Source organism: Oncorhynchus keta, chromosome 15 (genome assembly GCF_023373465.1).
Source record: "Oncorhynchus keta strain PuntledgeMale-10-30-2019 chromosome 15, Oket_V2, whole genome shotgun sequence".
Taxonomy (NCBI): Eukaryota; Metazoa; Chordata; class Actinopteri; order Salmoniformes; family Salmonidae; genus Oncorhynchus; species Oncorhynchus keta.
Genome location: NC_068435.1, coordinates 24,332,181 through 24,354,258, shown reverse-complemented (window position 1 = coordinate 24,354,258; position 22,078 = coordinate 24,332,181). Strand labels below are relative to the sequence as shown.

General features: G+C 42.2%; 1 protein-coding gene across 1 annotated transcript in view; it reads left to right on the top strand.

Moving 5' to 3' along the window:
• Positions 1 to 22,078, top strand: part of LOC118395206 (pappalysin-2) — a 71,173-nt gene that overhangs the window by 5,409 nt on the left and 43,686 nt on the right. The window contains exons 2-6 of the mRNA XM_052463729.1: positions 506 to 1,565; positions 7,462 to 7,610; positions 10,624 to 10,917; positions 11,301 to 11,493; positions 11,731 to 11,861. Coding sequence (XP_052319689.1) covers positions 506 to 1,565; positions 7,462 to 7,610; positions 10,624 to 10,917; positions 11,301 to 11,493; positions 11,731 to 11,861 — 1,827 coding nt within the window. The remainder of the gene's footprint in view (positions 1 to 505; positions 1,566 to 7,461; positions 7,611 to 10,623; positions 10,918 to 11,300; positions 11,494 to 11,730; positions 11,862 to 22,078) is intronic.

Sequence of the window (22,078 nt, the reverse complement as noted above, 5' to 3'; positions counted from 1 at the left end):
ACTGGGTTTGATTGGCAAAATTAAAATTTGAACAAATAAATTACAGACTAGTTTTATCCTCTACTCTTATAAATCTGCCTCTCTATTGTTGCCAGATAATAATACAGTATCAAGACTTTTACTTGGCAGAGATGCTGTGTTCTAACCACTACTTTGAATGAATTAAATGCTTAACCATGATATTGGCCAACCCTCCTGAGGAATATTTTCATACAATTTCCCAGCTTTCTTTTCAATATCCCAAAAATGTCCACATTTCTGTGTGTACAGTGTGTATGGAAGGAGGGTGAAGGGGTTCCCTGACCTTTAGCTGTCCCGGCATAGAGCATCTGGAAGCCAGATGTGAGTCTCTCTTTCTGAAAAACAGCTGTGAATCAGTGCCTTCGTTTAGGGAAATACCTTCAACCCCTCAACTCTCTGGGTAATTTGGCTTTAATTACATTGGAAGAGGATGCTCAATGTTTATGCCTTTTTACAAAATAATATTTGTCTTCCTTTTGTGTAGGGGTTTTTGACAACTGCTCCTACTCCCTAAGTGAGAAAGGATGGTCAGTAGGTATTCGGACAGTAGAACCCAGGGGGAGAAAAGATGCCAGATTCTTTTTTACACTTCGTACCGACCGTGCTCCCAAAGCAACGACTATCTATGGGCATCAGCGCTACCACCCTAACTCCTGGACTCACCTGATGGCCAGCTACAATGGTCACAATATGACCCTCTACATAGATGGTGCCAAGGTTGCAGAGAGCCGTTTGCAGTCTGGTAACCTCTACAGCCCGTTCATGGAGACCTGTCGAACACTTCTTCTCGGTGGGGACCAGTCAGACCTTGGGCACAACTTCCGAGGGTACATCGGGGGTATTGTATTATGGGTGCTTCCTCGCACTCACGAGGACCTCCTGAAAGGGCGCTCTCATATTGATAAGAGGGAACCAAACCTCGCTCTCTGGGCTGACTTCTCTGAGGTAGAGCAACATTGGAGTCCTCATAAGGATGGCTACCACCCGTCCATAGTCATTATCCCTATCCCTGAGCTGGAACATGTGTCCCCCTTTCTGCCCCCTCCCTGTGGATTAACAGCCTGTGACAACACAGACATCATCCTCGGCTACAATAACCACTGGCAGCTGCGCACAGAGAAGAGGATCCGCTACCGCATTGTCAACATCTGTAACGACGACGGAAGTCGTCCCACCGTCTCCCATGCCCAGATCCAGCAGCAGCACCAGGCACTTGTCGAAGCCTTCCGTTCTCACAACATCAGCTTGGAGCTGAGCACGCATACCATCCAGAACACATCTCTACGCCAGCGCTTCATCCTAAGCAACTGCCGGATCAGTAAGATTGGTAACAGGCACTGTGATGCGGAGTGTGACCACCCACTGACGGGCCATGATGGTGGGGACTGTCTGCGCCTGGGGCCCTGCTACAACTGGAAGAGGAGGGACGGGGTCTGCAACACAGAGTGCAACAGCATCCACTACGACTTCGATGATGGAGACTGTTGTGATCCAGAAGGCACGGATGTCCTGAAGACCTGCTTCGACCCAGAGTCCCCAGACAGGTGAGATATTTCTTTCAATTTTGGGGGGGCAGGAATCCTCAAACCCTGCTCTTGGAAATCACTGGTCTATGAGTTTTTCCTGTAAAACTTTACATTAGGTGCTCTTATACCTGTGCTCTTATATCTGTAATTATGAATAGTTGCTGCGTTGGGCAGTTGTCCCGATCGTTTAGACATACAGTATTGATGAGTCACAAACAATACCTTTAAACATTTTGGGGTCCAGAGCAATGTTCTATCTCATATCAAATTAACTTAATCTGTTTATAATGATGTTCTTTACTAGTTCTGACAAAGACAAAAAATGGTTTTGTCTCTGTCATCCTTAGCCTTCCTTAGCTACCGCAACCAAAAAAGTACTTTGCTGCCTGTCCCTGTATTTATGGGACTTTGTGCATGTTGTGAGTTTTTAACGATAATGACGGTAATGATATTGAGGTTCTACAGAGACCTTGGGAGCGTAACGCCTAATTAGCAATATCTTGATTTAAAGAGGCCTTAAGTGTCTGTCTTCAAGGCACACAAATTTAAACTCTGGAACAGTTTCTGAAAGCAAGTGAAACTGGGAATGGGACGAGAAGCCAAAGTATACAGTTATTATGGCTAAACAATGAAAGCAGAAGTCTCCTCCGCTCCGTTCTATTCATTTTGACAGGCAGGCTTATTTGCGTTTCAAACTAAATACATGCTGTATTGCCATAATATCTTTTTTGCTTAATAGTGCACAGCATGTAGGTAGAAATACTAAACGTGCGTCTGTTGTCTGATCCATTTCACAGATGTGAGAGATCAATAGACCATCCATATACTTATAAAGTTTGCACTCATTCAAGGATTTTTCTTTGTTTTTGCTATTTTCTACATTGTAGAATAATAGTGAAAACATCAAAACTATTAAATAAAACATATGGAATCATGTAGTTGGTTACTACACATATGGAGTCATCGTGTAGTAACCAAAAAAGTGTTCAACAAATCAAAATATATTTAATATTTTAGATTCTTCTAAGTAGCCACCCTTTGCCTTGATGACAGCTTTGCACACTATTGGCATTCTCTCCACAGCTTCACCTGGAATGCCTTTCCAACAGTTTGAAGGAGTTCCCACATATGCTGAGCACTTGTTAGCTGCTTTTCCTTTACTCTGCGGTCCAACTCATCCCAAACCATATCAATTGGGTTGAGGTCGTGTGACTGTGGAGGACAGGTCATATGATGCAGCACTCCATCACTCTCTTCTTGGTCAAATAGCTCTTACACAGCCTGGAGGTGTGTTGGGTCACTGTCCTGTTGAAAAACAAATGATAGTCCCACTAAGCGCAAAACAGATGAGATGGCATATTGCTGCAGAATGCTGTGGTAGCCATGCTGGTTAAGTTTGCCTTGAATTCTAAATAAATCACTGACAGTGTCACCAGCAAAGCACCCTCACACCATCACACTTCCTCCTCCAAGCTTCACGGTGGGAACCACACATGCAGAGATCACCCGTTCACCTACGCTGCGTCTCACAAAGACACAGGGTTTGGAAGATTAAATCTCAAATTTGGACTCATCAGATCAAAGGACAGATTTCCACCGGTCTAATGTCCATTGCTGGAGTCTCTTGACCCCCAAAAGTATCTTCTTATTATTGGTGTCCTTTAGTAGTGGTTTCTTTGCAGCAATTCGACCATGAAAGCCTGATTCACACAGTCTCCTCTGAACAGTTGATGTTGAGATGTGTCTGTTAACTCTGTGAAGCATTTATTTGGGCTGCAATTTCTGAGGCTGGTAACTCTAATGAACTTATCCTCTGCAGCAGAGGAAACTCTGGATCTTCCTTTCTTGTCGCGGTCCTCACGAGAGCCAGTTACCTCACAGCGCTTGATGGTTTTTGTGACTGCATTTGAAGAAACGTTCAAAGTTCTTAACATTTTCCGGATTGACTGACCATGTTTTAAAATAATGATGGACTGTCATTTCGCTTAGCTTTTTGAACTGTTCTTACCAAAATATGGACTTGGTCTTTTACCAAATAGGGCTATCTTCTGTATACCAACCCTACCTTGTCACAACACAACTGATTGGCTCAAAGGCATTAAGAAGGAAAGAAATTCTACAAAATAACTTTTAACAAGGCACACCTGTTAATTGAAATGCATTCCCGGTGACTACCTCATGAAGCTGGATGAGAGAATGCCAAGCGGGTGCAAATCTGTCATCAAGGCAAAGGGTGGCTACTTTGAAGAATCTCAAATGTCAAATATATTTAGATTTTTTTAAACACTTTTCTGGTTACTACATGATTCCATATGTGTTATTTCATAGTTTTGATGTCTTCACTATTATTCTACAATGTAGGAAATAGTATAAATAAAGAAAAACACTTGAATGAGTAGGTGTGTCCAAACTTTTGACTGGTACTGTATATCTCAGGAGGTTGGTTGCACCTTAAATGGGGAGGACGGGATTGTGGTAATAGCTGGAGTGGAATAAGTAGAATGGTATCAAATAAATGAAACACAAGGATTTCCATGTGTTTGATGCCATTCCATTTACTCCGTTCCAGACATTATTATGAGCCGTCCACCCCTGAATAGCCTCCACTGATTATATATCTTGATATACTGTGCATTTTCCGAGCTTCCTATGCATTGCAAAGTATCATAGACTGCTTAAAATGAGCTACAATTTCCTGTAGATTATTTACAGTTGAAGTTGGAAGTTTACATACACTTAGGTTGGAGTCATTATAACTCATTTTTCAACCACTCTACAAATTTCTTGTTAACAAACTTTAGTTTTGGCAAGTTGGTTAGGACATCTACTTTGTGCATGACACAAGTAATTTTTCCAACAATTGTTTACAGACAGATTATTTCACTTATCATTCACAATTCCAGTGGGTCAGAAGTTTACATGCACTAAATAGACTGTGCCTTTAAACAGCTTGTAAAATACGAGAAAATGATGTCATAGCTTTAGAAACTTATGATATGCTAATTGACATCACTTGAGTCAATTGGAGGTGTCCTTGTGGATGTATTTCAAGGCCTACCTTCAAACTCAGTGCCTCTTTGCTTGACATCATGGGAAAATGAAAAGAAATGAGCCAAGACCTCAGAAAATAATTGTAGACCTCCACAAGTCAGGTTCATCCTTGGGAGCAATTTCCAAACGCCTGTAGGTACCACGTTCATCTGTACAAACAATACTACGCAAGTATAAACACCATGGGACAACGCAGCCGTCATACCGCTCAGGAAGGAGACGCGTTCTGTCTCCTAGAGATGAACGTACTTTGCGAAAAGTGCAAATCAATCCCAGAACAACAGCAAAGGACCTTGTGAAGATGCTGGAGAAAACAGGTACAAAAGTAAATATATACCCACAGTAAAACGAGTCCTATATCGACATAACCTGAAAGGCTGCTCAGCAAGGAAGAAGCCGCTGCTCCAAAACCGTCATAAAAAAGCCAGACTACGGTTTGCAACCGCACATGGGGACAAAGGTCATACTTTTTGTAGAAATGTCCTCTGGTCTGATGAAACAAAAATAGAACTGTTTAGCCGTAATGACCATTGTTATTTTTGGAGGATAAAGGGGGAGGCTTGCAAGCCGAAGAACACCATCCCAACCGTGAATCACGGGGTTGGCACCATCAAGTTGTGGGGGAGCTTTGCTGCAGGAGGGTCTGGTGCACTTCACAAAATAGATGGCATCATGAGGAATAAAAATGATGTGGATATATTGAAGCAACATCTCAAGACATCCTTCAGGAAGTTAAAGCTTGGTCGCAAATGGTTCTTCCAAATGGACAATGACCCCAAGCATACTTCCAAAGTTGTGGCAAAATGACTTAAGGACAACAAATTCAAGGTATTGGAGTGGCCATCACAAAGCCCTGACCTAAATCCTACAGAAAATGTGTGGGCAGAACTGAAAAAGCATGTGTGAGCAAGGAGGCCTACAAACCTGACTCAGTTACACCAGCTCTGTCAGGAGGAATGGGCCAAAATTCACCCAACTTATTGTGGGAAGCTTGTGGAAGGCTACCCGAAATGTTTGACCAAAGTTGAACAATTTAAAGGCAATACCAAAAACTAATTGAGTGTATGTCAACTTCTGACCCACTGGGAATTTGATGAAAGAAATAAAAGCTGAAATAAATTATTCTCTCTACTATTATTCTGACATTTCACATTCTTAAAATAAAGTGGTGATCCTAACTGACCTAAGACAGGGAATTTTTACTTGCATTAAATGTCAGGAATTGTGAAAAACTGAGTTTAAATGTATTTGGGACGGTGTATGTAAACTTCCGACTTCAACTGTATATGTTAAATTGGGGCTCCTTTCCCAAACTGTTTTTTTGGTTTATATTTTCATTTGAAGAAATATTGTTGCTAAGATTACCTGGGCACTAATAATACATTTGTAGTGCAGTCAGTCAGTGTGTTGTTTTGCACAGTGAGGGAGGGATGGTATTTGTACTTTAAAGAGCAACAACAGCAGCTAAAAAGCCATTTCCCTAGACAGATATAAAATTAAGTGTGTGGAAGGCATGAGCGTAGAACTGACTTCTGATTTATAGCTTGCAATGATGTAATCTCTCTTTATTACTTGCCAAAGTTTTTCCTACCTCTTACCCTTCACTAAAACTGTATGAATTGCGAATCCACCCGAGATGCAAATGCTTCATAAAACAGGGCTCTCTGAAATATCTGCAGCGCAGGTCTTTAAAAGGCTCTTGACCTGAGCTGGTTGGAAAAGTGCAATCTGTTGACTGCAATCCAGAGTTTTAGAATAATTAATGCAGGGATGACATTTTGATGGCATCTGTGGAGTGTACAATTTTATCTTTGGCTCTGGGATTTTTGGTATTTTTCTGTTTGAGTTATGGTCCAGGTTATCTGCAGCTCGGCAATAGAATTCAATCCCTAGCCAATTGCTGTCACTACACAAATGTGTTGTTCAAGCAGACAGAGAGCCAGCCATGAGGAATGGCCAGGTACATGAAGAATTTGGCAACACAAGAAAGTGAAAGGAAAAACGAGGAGGACATTTTAGCCATTAATGCTGGGATATTCCCCTGCTGCTGAGGGGATCCAGAATTGGTGGTTTGAATCTGTTTGCAAGGCAAACTGGGTGGTTCTCAAAAATCACTTTTTCTCCAACAATGAAAGAATCAGGGTTAAAATTAAGCATGAACAGAATGGAAAAAAGATACATGATCTTTGAGTACGGTTCTACAGTCCCAGTTCAGATCATCCAAGAAACACAGACGATTTTGAACATAATTCTATACAATTTGTGCGGTATAACACTTCTTTAAAGGAAGTAGGCAATGTAATACCCCCTTTCCAGATGTATTGTTTGGGAGTGCCAGTGTTGTAAGAAGTTTGTTTATAAATATTAGACTTCTCAACAGACTCAATGTTGTCCAAAGCTATACTGAATGGATTATATCAACCAAAACAATGCTTCAACATGTAGAATTCAATATAAACAATCAATGATTTATTAAAAACAATACATCTGTATTTCACATGTTATGAATATGCATTATGAAGCTCATTTGACATAATGATTGGCACAGCTTTTGCTAGTTTAATGAAACTTGAATGTAAGGCAGGCTACACTTGGTCAGTTCTTGGGTGGGACACATCCAAGAAACAGTAGGTGGTTCAATTAATGGGCTAGACTATTTGGCAGGTTTGGAAAGGGCATTTCAAACAAATGGGCCAGTGATAGGTGCAAAGGCTTTCCAGCTATAACAGCAGAAGATCAAAATGACGTGACATATTCTAGAGTAAGGATTGTAAAAACAAACTGTCAAATCGACCCAGATTAAAAGCAGGGAATACAAGGGGGAAAAAATGCTAATGACATATACTTCTTCTCCCTGTTGCAGAGCCTATATGAGTGTAAAGGAACTGAAAGAGGTGTTGCACCTGAGCAGCACAGACACCCTCAATGTTTTCTTTGCCAACAACTCAGCCCGTGAAGAGTTAGCAGGGGCTGCAACCTGGCCATGGGCAAAGGAGGCCCTCAACCATCAGGGTAAGCTACTGCTACACCCCTTCCTTCTGTCTTTACCTGAATCAAACACAAAGGTCATTGAGCTACACAATCCCTTCAAAATGATATGCATGCTAAAACGTGCCAAACTGGATTACATTGACTCCCACTGGATTGTGTTCAGTAAAAGTTACACCAAAGTAAAAAGCAGAAGAGGTGCAGGTAGGCATTGCCCTTGTCTTCAAAATGTGGTTATGATTCTCTCTCTCCCCCTCTCATTCTCACACTCCCTCCCTCCCTCCCACTCATTCACTCTCTTCCTTCTTCACTCTCCCCCTCACTATCCTCATCTCTTGCCCTCCACTCTTTGTTCTCAGTATTAGCCGTAGCAAGATTAATGAGCCTTAATCCTGGGTATAAAAGAAAACACTTGTAGCGTGCATAGATTTCCCGGCAGATTGCCTCCTAATCATTAGGGCTTTCCACTGTAAAGACAATCCCAACAACAACCAAACAAAAACCAGAAATGCCAGGGTAATACCCTTTTGCCATTTATACATCGCTGCCAGCCCATTTGACTGTTTAAGCACTCGTTAAAGCTAAGAGTTTTCTCCTCACATCCAGCTCTTTCATAAATCCAAACTTTACCTGAAGTGGGAAGGTCTTTTTCTAATTGGTTTGGCTGGTATTATTTTGGCTGTGTATTACTAAAGAAATTGTTCTACCAAATAAAAAAAGACTGTACAATGTTACAGTCAAGTTTCTTCTTGTAAATGATCCTTTCGTCTTCTTTTCTCGTCTGTGTATTCTCTTCCATCTACTGAAGAGCTTTAAATCACTCACAAAGAGTGCTTGGCCGGGGAGTGAAACCCCTTTAAAGTATTATTCTCTGTTCAATCAGGTTTGTTGTTGTGTTCCCTCTGGGTTGTGTCTTACCTCCTGGCACATTCATTATGGGCCCTGGGGATGGCGTGCGGAGCATTCCAGCACAGATGTCCTTTTCTTCGTCCTCAGGGTTGAACTGCATCAACAAGCTAGTCAGTGTTTTGGGCTGGGCTTTCTCTGATGTGTCCCTGATGGACCGTCGTCTTGCAGGTTTCCCTCCCCTCTTTGAACCCCACAGCTCCCAGAATTGATGATATTTCACTCAAAGCCATGAATGATACGAGGAAAGACGCAGTGGTGCCACGACTGTAAGAGAGAAGAGAGACTTTGTAGTGTCAGTTGTGTAGTTACTTTTCACAGTCTTATTTTGTAATAAACTGTCAAGCTTGTATATCAGATGACACAGGAATATATATAGTGGGGTCCGAAATGATTGACACCCTTGATAAAGATGAGCAAAAATGACTGTATAAAATAAATTATTAAAATAATGAGCTATATTGTATGCTCAAAAAATTGGGGAAATTGTATACTTTCATACTTGTACAATTGCTCAGAGAAAGAGGTTTTGTTTAACAAGTAATACTTTTTTTCTCTCAAAAAGGTAGGGTTCAAAATCATTAAATTAATTCCCTTCAATGCCTCAATACCTTGTGAGAATAAGGGCACTGAGCCTTGTTCTAAAATGTTTTATGAGTTGGAGAAAACAGTGGGAGGGATCTTAGACTATTCCTCCATACCGAATCCTTCCAGATCCTTGATATCCTTTGTCAGCACTTATGGACTGCCCTCTTCAATTCAAAGCACATGTTTTCAATGGGTATCAAGTCCAGAGACTGAGATGGCCATTGCAAAATGTAGATGTATTTTTAATTTTTTACCAATTAACCATATATTTGTGTATTTTGATGTGGGTTATTGTCTTGCTGGAAGATCCACTTACGGCCAAGTTTCAGCCTTCTCGCAGAGGCAACCAGGTTTTTGGTTTAAATGTCCTGGTACTGGGTAAAGTTCATGATGCCGTTGACCTTGGCCCCAGGACCAATAGCCTGATAAGATCAAAGTTTCAAATCCAAGGTGAGGTTTTGAAAGGCCTTGAAAACAGGGGTGTCAATAATTTTGAGAAAAAAGTATTACTTATTGAACAACATCTCATTCTCTGAGCAATTGTATTAGTATAAAATAAAATCATTTTCCAATTTGTTTTGCATATAATATAGCTCAGTATTTGAATTATTTATTTTTTCTGAAGTCACTTTTGCTCATCTTTATCAGGCTGTCAATAATTTCAAGCCCAGTGTATGTTTACCCAGACCTGATGGTTTATGTCTGAGGACAAACCATGAGAACCTTTTTAATGAGTCCCATCAGGACTTACGGTCAGGAAATCTTCATCTGACAAGAGGATCCTACCAATTAACTTCGATTGTACCAGAAAATATTCTCCACCGAAGTGAATGTTGAAGCAGAACCCTGAAATACATCTGCCACTATTTACAGGCTATAAATGTGCTATTAAAGTGAAGTTGTCTCAACGGGCCCAGCGGATGTCCTCACAAATTGAATAGTGTTTCTAATTAGAAAACAAATAGCATTTTTATTCTATTCCAGCTCTTAAAGTTAATAATGGGCAATAACCACTGCTTCCATATTCCATAAATTACATCATAAGAAATTATGCAAATTATTTCTGGGGATAGCACTATACTTGTTTCTTACATGCTGAGATAAAACTGCTGACGGGTTGCCTCATGTCTAAGTGGTTATAAATGTCACATCGTTTAAGGTTTTTATGACATTAGTTGGTTATAAAACCAAATGTTAACATGTTATTATTCAGAAGCTTGTCAGACAAAATGTGTTCGACTGTTTGCTTGAGGTGGCAAGCTTGACTAGCTAGTCAAGAAACACACAGAAAACATTGACACAGTGAATGAAATAGACATAAATAGAGATTGTGTCTGATTCATCTTCGCCCCAAAAAATTGATGTCCCACTGTGATCATGGAGCTAGATCCATCGTCTGGGATAGAAGTTATTTACGGGCTCTAAGAAATACCACCTAGCTATTTGGGAAGCAACAAAGGCAGACTATTTCAGCTATCTCACCACCTGTTGAGTTCTGTTAGAGTGGTAACATGACACCGATATCATCCGATCCTATCCACAGGTGGAATGGTGCTCAATCCATCCTACTTTGGCACCGTCGGACACAATAACACAATGATCCATGAGATGGGCCATATCTTTGGACTGTATCATGTCTTCAAGGGGGTCAGTGAGCGGGAGTCCTGTGATGACCCCTGTCAGGAGACCACTCCCTCCATGGAGACAGGAGACTTATGTGCAGACACGGCTCCTACACCAAAGTCAAAGGCCTGCCATGACCCTGGCTATGTGAACGACACCTGTGGGATAACGCTCTACCAAGACACACCGTACAACAACTACATGAGTTACACAGGTAGGTCTACTGTAACCTCTCTGCAATGCTGTCAACATAAGCTAGACTGCATCCCAGTTTATCCCTTCATAGTGCACTACTTCTGACCTGGGCCCTATGGGCCCTGGTCAAAAGTAGTACACTATAAAAGGAATAGGGTTCTGTTTGGGACGCATCCCTAGAATGAGGCTGTGGTGCTGTATTCCTACTGCAAGACCACAAAGGTCTACTGTATATACAGTATTAGGTTACGTCCAAGTGTATTGCATTTGGACTAGGGATTGCATAGTATTGATCATTCATCCACATCAAACTTGAGTGGTAAAAATGATCTTGGCTGTTTAATGTTAGATGATTTCCGCTGGGAACATTGACTCTACTCTACTTTCACTTCTTCTCCTGAGACGATAACTGCACCAACCATTTCACACCAAATCAAGTGGCTCGGATGCATTGTTATATGGATCTAGTCTACGAGAACTGGCTGAAAGGGAGAAGGCCCACCCCCATCCCTCTCAAGCCCATGGTGATTGGAAAGAGCTCAGATTCGGTCTCCATTCATTGGCTTCCACCTGTAAGAGGGCCACTTCATCAAAGGTAGAATAATTGTGTAGCTACATTTTTTCCTCATATCAACAGTAATGAGATAGGATGCATCCCAAATGGTTTCAATTCCCTATATAGCTCACTACTTTTAACCAGTGCTCATTGGGAGCCCATAGTGCACTATAAAGGGAATAGGGTGCCATTTGGGATGCAGTATAGATATTCATGAATGATTATGACAATTTAAAATATTTTCTGATACTTACATTTGAGCAACTCTATTGACAGTTCTCCTACAGTGGATAGTGTAAACTGCAGGGACTGTGAGGCAGATGGTGTGTTCCATCAGTATGCCTATGAGGCCACCTCGCCACGGGTCTGTGACTCCTCTGGATACTGGACACCTGAAGAGGCTACTGGTCAGTATTTTTCTTTAGCCACTCATGGGCCTGTGTGACTCAGATTGGTGGCGCATGCCACTTGCAACATCAGGGTTGTGGGTTAAATTCCTGATGAGGCCACCCATAACAACATGTATGCATGCACCTCTGTAAATACATTTGTATAAAAGTGTCTGATAAATGGCATATACTATGATAATTACATTGGCCACTAGTAAACAGTCTAGGAAAGAAGTCTGAGAGCTTGCACACTCAGTGACATGTCTCTGACACCCCAAACACATAATAAAGTAGGCATGTATTCATTGTCTGAAAAAAATGACTGATTTTAGTGTCCATTTTGAACATACACAAAACATTCAGTTACAGTTTAGTTTCTGTCTTTCTGCCAGGGGGGTCCCCTGTTCTCCTGTGGGTAAGGTGCGTGCAAGGATAAAGACTGTCTGGAGAAAAATACGATAATCATTAAATGATAATTGCCAGGCTAAATAACTTATTTTGTTTTAGCCATAAGAAAAACACGGTGCTTGGCAGGGTCAACTTTTGGTAATGTTGGGTGCTCTGGACCATTAAACTGTCATAAAAACAATGTATCCTGTAAAGCTTTGATACCTTATGCTTTATGTAACAGTTCCTTATTATCCCAATCAAGATTCTTTGAGTGTACAGAAGCCCAGTCTTTTGACATTACGTGTATAAAATGTTTAGAAAATTCTACGAAAATATGTGGAAATTCTCAGATGTAATTTATGCTTTGAAAAGAGACAGAGAAATCAAAATCAAGTGAAAATTAAATCAAATGTTATTTAGCACGTGCTTCATGAACAACAGGTGTACACTAACAGTGAAATGTTTACTTTACAGGCCCTTCCCAACAATGCAGAGAGAAAAATATTGAAAATATTAACACATTGAATAAATACACAAAGAGTAATGATAACTTGGCTGTATGCACAGGGTACCAGTACCAAGTCTATGTGCAGGGGTACAAGGTAATTGGAAGTAAATATGTACTGTACATATACTGTAGGTAGTGGTAAAGTGACTTGGAAACACGATAGATAACAGTAGCATCAGCATATGTGATGAGTCAAAAGAGTTAGTGCAAAGAGAGTCAATGCAGTTAATCCAGGTAGCTATTTGGTTCGCTATTTAGCAGTCTTATGGCTTCGGCATATAAGCCGTTCAGGGTCCTGTTGGCTCCAGACTTGGTGCATCGGTAATGCTTGCCATGTGGTAGCAGAGAGAATAGTCTGTGACTTGGGTAGCTGGCGTCTTTGACAATTTTTAGGGCCTTCCTCTGACACCACCTGGTATAGAGGTCCTGGATGGCAGGGAGCTCGGCCCCAGAGATGTACTGGGCCGTACGCAATACCCTCTGTAATGTCTTGCAGTCGGATACCATGCAGTTCCCATACCAAGTGGTGATGTACCCAGTCAAGATGCTCTCAATGGTTCAGATGTAGAACTTTATGAGGATCTGAGGGCCCATGCTAAATCTTTTCAATGTCCTGAGAGAGAAGAGGTGTTGTCGTGCCTTCTTCACAACTGTGTTGGTGTGTGTGGACCATGTAAATCCGTTAGTGATGTGGACACCGAGGAACTTGAAGCTCTCGACCCGCTCCACTACAGCTCTGTTGATTTGGATAGGGGCGTGCATGGCTCCTCCATTTCCTTTAGCCCACAATCAGCTCATGTGCTCTTGCTGATGGTGAGGAAGAGGTTGTCGTCCGGGCACCACACTGCCAGGTCACAGACTTCCTCTCTATATGCGGTCTCATTGTCAGGCCTACTCATCGTCAGACACTGTCGTGTCATCAGCAAACTTAATCATGGTGTTGGAGTTGTGCACGGCCATGCAATTGTGAGTAAACAGGGAGTACAGGAGGGGACTAAACACCCACCCCTGAGGCGCACCCATGTTTAGAGTCAGTGTGGGGAATGTGTTGTTGCCAACCCTCACCAACTGGGGACAGCCAGGTTAGGAAGACCGGAGGATCCAGTTGCAGAGGGAGGTGTTCAGTCCCAGGGTCCTGAGCTTAGTGATGAGCTAGGAAGGCACTATGGTGTTGAACGCTGAGCTGTAGTCAATGAACAGTATTCTCACATAGGTGTTTCTCTTGTCCAGGTGGGAGAGGACAGTTGGAATGCAATAGAGATTGTGTCACCTGTGGATCTGTTGGGGCAGGATGTGAATTGGAGTGGGTCCAGGGTGTCTGGGATGATAGTGTTGATGTGAGCCATGACCAGCCTTTCAAAGCTTTTCATGGCTACAGACAACAAAGTCAAGGTATCGGAGTGGCCATCACAAAGCCCTGACCTCAATCTTATAGAACATTTGTGGGCAGAACTGAAAAAGCATGTGCGAGCAAGGAGGCCTACAAACCTGACTCAGTTACCCCAGAATTGTCAGGAGGAATGGGCCAAAATTCACCCAACTTATTGTGGGAAGCTTGTTGAAGGCTAACCGAAATGTTTGACAATTTAAAGGCAATACTATCAAATACTAATTGAGTGTATGTAAACTTCTGACCCACTGAAAATGTGACAAAAGAAATAAAAGCTGAAATAAATAATTCTCTCTACTATTATTCTGACATTTCACATTCTTAAAATAAAGTGGTGATCCTAACTGATCTAAGACAGGGATTTTTTAAAAATTTGTATTAAAATTATTTTCTATTATAAAATGTCAGGAATTTATTTGGCTAAGGTGCATGTAAACTTCCGACTTCAACTGTAGGTATTATGGACTGGGTTAGGGAGAAGTTGAAATTGTCAGTGAAGTCACCTGCCAGCTGGTCAGCGTATGCTCTGAGTACACGTCCTGGTAATCAGTCTTGAATGAGGCCTTGTGAATGTTAACCTGCTTAATGAAAGGTCCTTTTCACATTGGCTACCGAGAGCGAGATCACACACTCATCCGGAACTGCTGGTTCTCTCATGCATGGTTCAGTATTTCATGCTTCGAAGTCAGCATAGAAGGCATTTAGGTCGTCTGGTAAGCTTGCTTCACTGGGCAGCAAACAGCTGGGTTTTTCTTTCAAAAGTTTGATAGTTTGCAAGCCCTGCCACATCCGATGAGCATTAGAGCCGGCGTAGTAGGATTCTGTCTTAGTCCTGTATTGATGCTTTCCCTGTTTGATGGCTCATCGGAGGTTGTCATAGGATTTCTTAAAAGCGTCCGGATTAGTGAGAACTCTCCATGCATTACTTTTAATAACGATAAATACAATTATAGCATTAGCCAGGAGAAAAGAGTGGAATCTATAATTCTGGGGTAGTTGGCTTTTTTTGTGTACTGTAGTGTAGTTTATGGGAGAGTGTTCTATTACCTGCTTGTCCATGTTTAAGCCATGGAGTTCATTCATGGGCCTTGAGAACTTCTGCTAGAACAAAGAAAAGTTTTATCAATTTAAAAATGAATGAGGCCTTTTATACACTGAGTGTATATCCTAATATTGAGTTGCACCCCCTTTGCCCTCAGGACACCCTAAATATAAGCATGGCCTCTACAAGGTGTTGAAAGTGTTCCACAGGGATGCTGGCCCATGTAGACTCAGATAAAAATGTTTTATAAATATTAGATGACGCTTATCCAGACACACATGTCTAAATTGATGGGTCATGTCAAAGAAATGCTATAACCTTCAGCCACATATTGCCAAGTGGAAGGTTCTCTACAGAAGGTGTAAACGTACAAATGGTTACTTGCATAGAAGAAATATCAGAAATAGATAGCGTCAATATAAATAAAAGAATATACAGTATGTACAAGAACAAGAACAATATCAATAACAATTTCAGTGATAGATGAGGTAGTTATATGCATACAATCAGGAGTAACGTGGCTGAACAGTAGGATAAGAAAAAAATAGTAACTGCAACGTATGGCGTGTGTTAGGACAGTCATTTGAATAGAGGCACTGCAGATAGTGCTGATGACTGGCCTGTGCAAACCACACATGAACAAGGGAATCTAGGGTAGCCTAGTGGTTAGAGCGTTGGACTGGTAACCGAAAGGTTGCAAGTTCCAATCCCTGAGCTGACAAGGTACAAATCTGTCGTTCTGCCCCTGAATAGGCAATTAACCCACTGTTCCTAGGCTGTCATTGAAAATAAGAATTTGTTCTTAACTGACTTGCCTAGTTAAATAAATGTAAAAAATAAATATCCAGAGAGCCTGTTTCTGTCTTGACTTTGGTGCAGGGCATGTGTTGCCCACAGCCTCTTTGTCACAAAACTCCCTGATCTTCTCAAAGACACAAGTTTGTCTAGCTGTGTCCAGTCCAGGTGGTGCTTGTACAGGCAGAACATCTATGGGAGGAAGGATGTCAGCTTTGCGCAGCAGCTGAAACCTGGTCCCGACTGAGTCCGAATGCTCCTTGCCGACCACAACACCCGGCTCCAGAGCATCGAAGCTGTAAAACAGGAAATAACAAAAAAAAATTAAAACATTGCACAACATCAATTCACCTCCCATGTTTAGATTATTGTATATATATATATTTTATTTCACCTTTATTTAATCAGGTAGGCTAGTTGAGAACAAGTTCCCATTTACAACTGAAACCTGGCCAAGATAAAGCACAGCAGATTGACACATACAACAACACAGAATAAACAAACATACAGTCAATAATACAGTAGAAAAAAGTATATATACAGTGTGTGCAAATTAGGTAAATAATGGAGGTAAGGCAATAAATATGGTGACGAAGTAATTACAATATAGCAATTAAACACTGGAACGGTAGATGTGCAGAAGATGACTGTGCAAGTAGAGATACTGGGGTGCAAAGGAGCAAGATAAATAAATACAGTATGGGGATGAGGTAGTTGGATGGGCTGTTTACAGATGGGTTATGTACAGGTGCAGTGATCTATGAGCTGCTCTGAAAGCTGGTGCTTAAAGCTAGTGAGGGAGATATGAGTATCCAGCTTCAGTGATTTTTGCAGTTCGTTCCAGTCATTGGCAGCAGAGAACTGGAAGGAAACGCGGCCAAAGGAAGAATTGGCTTTGGGGGTGACCAGTGAGATATACCTTCTGGAGCGCGTGCTACGGGTGGGTGCTGCTACGGTGACCAGTGAGCTGAGATAAGGCGGGGCTTTACCTAGCAGAGACTTGTAGATGACCTGGAGCCAGTGGGTTTGGCGATGGGTATGAAGCGAGGGCCAGGCAGTGGTGGGTAGTATATGGGGCTTTGGTGACCAAACGGATGGCACTGTGATAGACTGCATCTGTCACACCCTGACCTTAGAGTTTTTTATGTCTCTATTTTGGTTTGGTCAGGGTGTGATTTGGGTGGGCATTCTATGTTCCGAAGTCCAGGATCGGTAGGATGGTCAGTTGTACGAGGCTATGTTTGGCAGCATGAGTGAAGGAATAGGAATGTTGCGAAATAGGAAGCCGATTCTAGATTTAATTTTGGATTGGAGATGCTTAATGTGAGTCTGGAAGGAGAGTTTACAGTCTAACCAGACACCTAGGTATTTGTAGTTGTCCACATATTCTAAATCAGATCTGTACAGAGTAGTGATGCTGGATGGTCGGGCAGGAGCGGGCAGCAATCGGTTGAAGAGAATGCATTTGTTCGTATTAAGATAAGAAGAATAACCTCATACAATGCAATGAAGATTATATTCACCTGAAGTGCTGGTACTGTTTGAACTGTAGCAGCTTCCTGAATTTCGGAGTCAGGTGTTGTTACCAGCCATAGCTTTCCACCAGCACCGTACCATCCTCCAGTCCAACCAGCTTTGGAATGTTGACCCCTGTCACAGTGCTGTCCTTCACAACATCAGCAATCTCAGACAAAGTGTTCCCTCTGGTCTTTCTGAAGCGCTGCTTGATGAGGCCAAAGCACCAGCCGGGGGCAAACTTGGTGTGGCCTGTGATCAGGAAGTGAAGGTCCAAACTGTGGTGGAGCTTGTGCGTGGTCTGCCAGGCACAATACCAGAGCACAAACGTGTTCTTGTTTTGGCCACTGCAGTTATCACAATTCAGGGCCACAAGTGATTCCCAAACTCCTTAGTTGGTGAAGAAATGGTGCATGTAGTTGATGACTGCACTGCTGCCTTTGCTGGATGACATGCCTTCATCAATCAAGTAGTTGATTTGTTGTGTTATTCCTTCACAGCAGACACCAAACAAGCCACACTTGTGAGGAGTTAAAAGGTAGATTGGGCTTGACAATCTGGACCCTCTATTTCTGAAACTATCCGCCGCCATTGTCGCAACCCCTATTACCAGCCTGTTCAACCTCTCTTTCATATCGTCTGAGATCCCCAAGGATTGGAAAGCTGCCGCAGTCATCCCCCTCTTCAAAGGGGGAGACACCCTGGACCCAAACTGTTACAGACCTATATCCATCCTGCCCTGCCTATCTAAGGTCTTCGAAAGCCAAGTCAACAAACAGGTCACTGACCATCTCGAATCCCACCGTACCTTCTCCGCTGTGCAATCTGGTTTCCGAGCCGGTCACGGGTGCACCTCAGCCACACTCAAGGTACTAAACGATATCATAACCGCCATCGATAAAAGACAGTACTGTGCAGCCGTCTTCATCGACCTTGCCAAGGCTTTCGACTCTGTCAATCACCATATTCTCATCGGCAGACTCAGTAGCCTCGGTTTTTCGGATGACTGCCTTGCCTGGTTCACCAATTACTTTGCAGACAGAGTTCAGTGTGTCAAATCGGAGGGCATGCTGTCCGGTCCTCTGGCAGTCTCTATGGGGGTGCCACAGGGTTCAATCATCCGGCCGACTCTTATCTCTGTATATATCAATGATGTTGCTCTTGCTGCGGGCGATTCCCTGATCCACCTCTACGCAGATGACCCCATTCTATATACTTCCGGCCCGTCCTTGGACACTGTGCTATCTAACCTCCAAACGAGCTTCAATGCCATACAACACTCCTTCCGTGGCCTCCAACTGCTCTTAAACGCTAGTAAAACCAAATGCATGCTTTTCAACCGTTTGCTGTCTGCACCCGCACGCCTGACCAGCATCACCACCCTGGATGGTCCCGACCTTGAATATGTGGACATCTATAAGTACCTAGGTGTCTGGCTAGACTGTAAACTCTCCTTCCAGACTCATATCAAACATCTCCAATCGAAAATCAAATCAAGAGTCGGCTTTCTATTCCGCAACAAAGCCTCCTTCACTCACGCCGCCAAACTTACCCTAGTAAAACTGACTATCCTACCGATCCTCGACTTCGGCGATGTCATCTACAAAATTGCTTCCAACACTCTACTCAGCAAACTGGATGCAGTTTATCACAGTGCCATCCGTTTTGTCACTAAAGCACCTTATACCACCCACCACTGCGACTTGTATGCTCTAGTCGGCTGGCCCTCGCTACATATTCGTCGCCAGACCCACTGGCTCCAGGTCATCTACAAGTCCATGCTTGGTAAAGCTCCGCCTTATCTCAGTTCACTGGTCACGATGGCAACACCCATCCGTAGCACGCGCTCCAGCAGGTGTATCTCACTGATCATCCCTAAAGCCAACACCTCATTTGGCCGCCTTTCGTTCCAGTTCTCTGCTGCCTGTGACTGGAACGAATTGCAAAAATCGCTGAAGTTGGAGACTTTTATCTCCCTCACCAACTTCAAACATCTGCTATCTGAGCAGCTAACCGATCGCTGCAGCTGTACATAGTCTATCGGTAAATAGCCCACCCATTTTTACCTACCTCATCCCCATACTGTTTTTATTTATTTACTTTTCTGCTCTTTTGCACACCAATATCTATACCTGTACATGACCATCTGATCATTTATCACTCCAGTGTTAATCTGCAAAATTGTAATTATTCGCCTCATGCCTTTTGCACACAATGTATATAGACTCCCCTTTTTTTCTACTGTGTTATTGACTTGTTAATTGTTTACTCCATGTGTAACTCTGTGTTGTCTGTTCACACTGCTATGCTTTATCTTGGCCAGGTCGCAGTTGCAAATGAGAACTTGTTCTCAACTAGCCTACCTGGTTAAATAAAGGTGAAATAAAAATCAAATAAGTTCACCCCTCGCTGCAAGTCCTCATGCTTCAGGTGTAACCTGTGCTTGCTTGGGCCATCTCTCTTTCTAATGGGAGGCATTAGACCATTCTCCTTGTATGAATGGTGGAGGACGGTCAGGCATGTTCTACTGATGATGAAAGATAAATTCCAGATACAAATATTTTGGCATTATTATACAATAGATAGCCGTAATCACCGTCAGACACACCTGGCTAACTTGATGGGTCATGTGATCATCTAGCGAAGTGGAGTCTTTTGTTAAGACATGCTAGCTAAACAATGAACCATAATCATAATCCGTAGAGCACTAGCAATACAAACCGATTGTCAAAGCTAGCTAAAATTAACCAAATAGGTTCAATATTAGCTGGTTAGCTAGCTAACATTAAGCGATAACTTTCAATGCAAAATGGAATTCTGAGATAACATTACTCCACACAGATCATAAACGTAATGTTAGCTAGCGAGCCAGCCATCTAACAACAGCTAGCTAACTAACAGTAAGCTTTAACCTGGGGTATTTTGTTTAGACATGTAGCTAGCAAGCTCGCTAGTGAAACAATGAACCATATTCCTAATCCATAGAGCACTAGCAATACAAACCGATTGTCAAAGCTAGCTAAAGTTAATGAACCAAATAGGTTCAATATTAGCTTGTTAGCTAGCTAACATTAGGCGATAACTAGCAATGTGAAATGGAATTCTGGGATAACATTACTACACACAGATCATAAACGTAATGTTAGCTAGCGAGCCAGCCATCTAATGTCAACTAGCTAGCTAACAGTAAGCTTTTACTTAGGGTATTTTGTTTAGACATGTAGCTAGCAAGCTCGCTAGTGAAAAAATTAACCATAATCCTAATCCATAGAGCACTAGCAATACAATCTGATTGTCATAGCTAGCTAAAGTTAACCAAATAGGTTCAATATTAGCTAGTTAGCTAGCTAACATCAGGCTATAACTAGCAATGTGAAATTCTGACATAACATTACTACACACAGATCATAAACATAATGTTAGCCAGCGAGCCAGCCATCTAACGTCAGCTAGCTAGCTAGCTAACAGTAAGCTTTAACTTGCAATGAAAACAACTTTCTGACAAAATTTGAAAAATTCTAAAAGTATTTGGTTTTAAATATACTTAAGTATCAAAAGTAAAAGTATAAATCAGTTGACATTCCTTATATTAAGCAAACCGGATAGCTCAATGTTCTTGTTTTTTAAATTTACAGATAGCCAGGGGCACACTCCACACTCAGACATCGTTTACAGATAGCCAGGGGCACACTCCAACACTCAGACATCATTTACAGATAGCCAGGGGCACACTCCACACTCAGACATCGTTTACAGATAGCCAGGGGCACACTCCACACTCAGACATCGTTTACAGATAGCCAGGGGCACACTCCACACTCAGACATCGTTTACAGATAGCCAGGGGCACACTCCACACTCAGACATCGTTTATAGATAGCCAGGGGCACACTCCACACTCAGACATCGTTTATAGATAGCCAGGGGCACACTCCACACTCAGACATCGTTTACAGATAGCCAGGGGCACACTCCACACTCAGACATCGTTTATAGATAGCCAGGGGCACACTCCACACTCAGACATCGTTTATAGATAGCCAGGGGCACACTCCACACTCAGACATCGTTTACAGATAGCCAGGGGCACACTCCACACTCAGACATCGTTTATAGATAGCCAGGGGCACACTCCACACTCAGACATCGTTTACAGATAGCCAGGGGCACACTCCAACACTCAGACATAATTTACGAACAAAGCATGTGTTTAGTGAATCCACCAGATCAGATGCAGTAGGGATGACAAGAGATGTTCCCATGATGTGTGTGAATTGGACATTTTTTCTGTCCTGCTAAGCATTCAAATTGTAACAAGTACTTTTGGGTGTCAGGAAAATGTATTGAGAAATACATTTCTTTAGGAATGTAGTGAAGTAAAAGTTGTCAAAAATATGAATAGTAAAATAAAGTTCACACTGACTATGTGCAGTGCCATAAGAATCATCTTAAGCTTTATTAACCCCCACCCAAACTCTGACCATTTAACCCCCACCCAAACTCTGACCATACTCGCCCTAGCAGAGCTGTTTAAACTGTTTTCATGTTATCCAGAGTGTTGGTGGTTGTAATTGTGCTCCTGGCAACAATGTAAT